Source organism: Selaginella moellendorffii, unplaced genomic scaffold (assembly GCF_000143415.4).
Source record: "Selaginella moellendorffii unplaced genomic scaffold, v1.0 SELMOscaffold_108, whole genome shotgun sequence".
NCBI classification, from domain to species: domain Eukaryota; kingdom Viridiplantae; phylum Streptophyta; class Lycopodiopsida; order Selaginellales; family Selaginellaceae; genus Selaginella; species Selaginella moellendorffii.
Window position 1 is genome coordinate 93,334 of NW_003314369.1, and position 3,453 is coordinate 96,786.

A 3,453-nucleotide genomic window follows, 5' to 3' on the forward strand; every position below is an offset into this window, starting at 1 on the left:
TTTCTTGGTCTTGCAGTCAATATCATCTCCTCCGCTTGAAGGGATCGAAGAAATGCTAGCAGCGAGCAAAATACAGGCGGAAGCAGTAGAGCAGAAAATCCAAACTCGAACTGTCGTCAAAAGAGTACATTAGAAACAATAGGAACGGTTTCGAGCGACCAACCTGCTCATGCGTTGCGTTTATCACTGTTACACTGTTGGGCCGGAAGACTCCAATGATAACAGTTTCCAAAACAAAAAACACGCTGAAGAGTAACCATGCACGTTCCGGAGTGCCCGCTGAAAGCTGTACTAGCATCGAGCTTCGTTGAACCCATCTTTCCACTCGCTGACGACGCAATTCCTCCGCCCAAGCCTCTTCAGAGACAGCATTCTGTGACTGGCTGGGAGCAGTAGTCGCAACTTCACTATTGTCCCTGTGGTCCCTATCAGCGTCGAGGCTACTGCGTTGCAACAAAGCTAAAATTGTTGGATCTAAACCCCTCTCTTTGAGCATGACAGCAAAGTTTGGATCAAGACCTTTATCTTCCAGCAAAGTAGTCAGGTCCTGTTCACCTGGTTTTCGCTTCAGATCAAAATTTCGTCCTTTTAGCATAGATGCCAATCTTGGATCGTTCAGCTTTTCTTGAAAGGCTAGCGCGAGGCTTGGGTCTAAACCATGGTGCTCCAACACCTGTGTCCCAGAGGCACTGGACTCTATGCTTGGCCCCTCTACACCAGTTGGTCCAGACGTAAAAGTCTTATGGCATTCAGTGACGACCACCTTCTTGTCGCCAAACTCTGGGTGTAAACCTGTAGGATGATGAACAGAACCATGGAATGCGCTAGCTAAACCTGCGAACGACCTGGATATTTCCAAAGCTTTCCCTGTTCCTGAACTTTCTGTGCTATCTTCATTTACAGCTGCTGCACCTGACTGATGAGACCAGGTTCCATTTCCTTCTTGATGACATTTAACCGAGCTCCTATTCATGGCCTCAAATGCTAATCCAATCTGCGTTGCTTCCACACTGCTACTGCGCTTTGCACTGGAATCCCTACCCTCTGAAAAACTAGAGGAACTTCCACCCCTCTTCCTGAAGCCTTCTCTCAAGCGTATAACAGTCGGCTGCAACGCAGCCCTTCTTGCTGCCGAAGGACTGACAACAGATAAATGTCGGCAGACAGCAGCTCCAAGAAGAACACAGGCCACTACCGCATAGCTCACACAGTGACCAAGATACCTGCATACATTTGTGTCAAATATGGCTTGGATGGATACTAATCGTTTACGTACCAGAGGTGAACACCAAAGCATATTAAAAATACTCTATAAATGCCAGCCACGAAAAGAGCCACAACCCGGCTTTTTAGTAATTGGAAGCCGAACAGGCAAGCTCCCACATTCGCATCTGTGATATAAAAGAAAATAAAACTAAAAATAAAAACAGGATAGAAAAATGTACAAACCGAGGATTATGACTGCAGCCGAAGTCACTCCTCCAAGCCAACGAACTTTTTGAGCTGTGAGTGCATACAAAATGGAATAGGCCACCAAAACCACAATTGATCCAGAATAGAGAAGAGCCAGGTGACATGTTCTGCAAATGCGAAACAGTCAGAGCACGTTCCAAGAATGCTAATCATTTCTTACTTGCGAGGCTTCTGAAGAGCGGCATCCTTAGGATCGGGCGGTTCAGGCATACAAGCCACAGGGCCAACTTCAATTCCATCTGCATATGCGAACTTATAAGATCTTCTCACGTACTCATCTACGTCGATACCAGAACCTGAAATGCAGGTGTCAGCACATAGTCTCCACAGTTCAATAAATCTTACCATGGAAAACCATTTTACAAATAAACAGCATGTTGATGGCAAGTGCTATAGCTGACACCCCAAAAAAGAATCCAGAAGCTGAATATCTTTTGGAGGCACTCCTTCCGGCTGTTACATACACCGCGGAGAACTCGTATGCACATAGAAACGAGACCGCTAGCAAAAGAAGAACCGCTACCGCACCTGAGAACACGTACACCCTGGGTTACAGAAAACAAACAAACGAAAAGTAATAAACAAGGGACGTACGTGAGCTTTGCCATTGTGTCCTCCACCAAAGCATGATCGCATAAAACGCCAACAAGAGCGCAGTCCCTGGCAGAATAACAGCCAGACCGATCGTATCCCGATCCAGCAATATAACCAGCTTCACACCCCAAGTCACCAGAACCGCCACAGGTGACAGGACAATGAGCCATGCTGTTAATGCCAGTAATGCTGCGGCAATGCTCAGGTATGATCCTTGGCAGCACGAAGGCCATTTTCGAGCAAATACCCAGCTGCAAGCAAGTCCCGTGTGAGTTCACAGAGAAAATAGAGAAACGCTAAGCTTTTCCATACCTGTAAATTCGCCAAGGTCTCCAGTTCACTCCAAACAAGATACCAACGGACAAGGCACTGAGCACCGAGAAGAGCGTGCCACAGACGGCACACAACACGATCAGGCTGTGCTGATCTCCTGCTTCAATGGAGTCTCCCATTGCCCAGACCCCTCAGCCTGCTTCATTCACACTCCAGTCCCTATGCCTGCAGACCATGAGTTTGCAGCACTCTTGGGCAGCACCGCTTGGATACTGGCCGGAGAATGTAGCGAGCGTCATAAGATCAAATCCAGTTTATCCTAATCTAAGCTGGAAGAACCATCCTACCCTCCTGCTTCCATCCCTAGGAAATCGAAATCTACCCCTCCCTCCACTCCCACAAACCGAGAATGCAGACCGATAGCTAGCGCGCGAAGCGATTCGCAGCTCACTGCTGCCAAAACCCTGAGAGATTCCAGGCGCCCTGGAGCTGCTGCAATCGATACCCTCCCGCCCTGATGCTGGCGCTGGCTCGCGCTCGCGCTCGCGCTCCCGGCGCCTCCTGGGCTAGGGCAAGAATGCAGGAAGGACAAGCGCCTTTAGGAGCCGCATTGGTGCTAGGGCATTATCAGTCGCCATTGTTTTCTTCCTTAGCTGCCACTAAAGAAAGGATTAAAGTAAGAGAGGATTAACTATTACGTGGGAACAGGGGGCCGGGCCTAGATTCCAAAGATCCCGAATAAGAAGTGTTTTCACACCATGTAAAGGGCATTATGTAAAAGAGGACAAGTGGATTAAACGGTCAAATGGGGCGAGACCACACGTGGTGACCGTCGGATGGGGCGGATCAGGTCCGCTACTCCTGCCAGGCAGCCGTGATTGGTCTCATGGGCATTGCGGTTTTGTAAATTTATTAGCCCTAAAAGAAAGAAAGAAAGGATCCCTCCACTGTGGAAGGAGGGAAAAGAAGGTGAAAACGAATTTTTGAAATCAGCCGACGTGGGCCGGGCAGGCTGGCACAGAGTCACATGTGACCATTGTCAGATGGGAACAGAATAATACAGTAAAGAATATCCTTAATATGCTGTGACTATCAAATAAAATGATTGAACTG

General features: G+C 48.2%; 1 protein-coding gene across 1 annotated transcript in view; it reads right to left on the reverse strand.

The window, feature by feature from the left end:
* Nucleotides 1–2,964, reverse strand: part of LOC9631244 (calpain-type cysteine protease DEK1) — an 8,964-nt gene extending 6,000 nt beyond the window's left edge. The window contains exons 1-8 of the mRNA XM_024664199.1: nt 2,380–2,964; nt 2,068–2,318; nt 1,819–2,001; nt 1,634–1,769; nt 1,450–1,580; nt 1,277–1,391; nt 164–1,223; nt 3–110 (exon numbers count right to left, since the gene is read on the reverse strand). Coding sequence (XP_024519967.1) covers nt 3–110; nt 164–1,223; nt 1,277–1,391; nt 1,450–1,580; nt 1,634–1,769; nt 1,819–2,001; nt 2,068–2,318; nt 2,380–2,519 — 2,124 coding nt within the window. The 5' untranslated portion in view covers nt 2,520–2,964. The remainder of the gene's footprint in view (nt 1–2; nt 111–163; nt 1,224–1,276; nt 1,392–1,449; nt 1,581–1,633; nt 1,770–1,818; nt 2,002–2,067; nt 2,319–2,379) is intronic.
* Nucleotides 2,965–3,453: the final 489 nt, after the last annotated feature.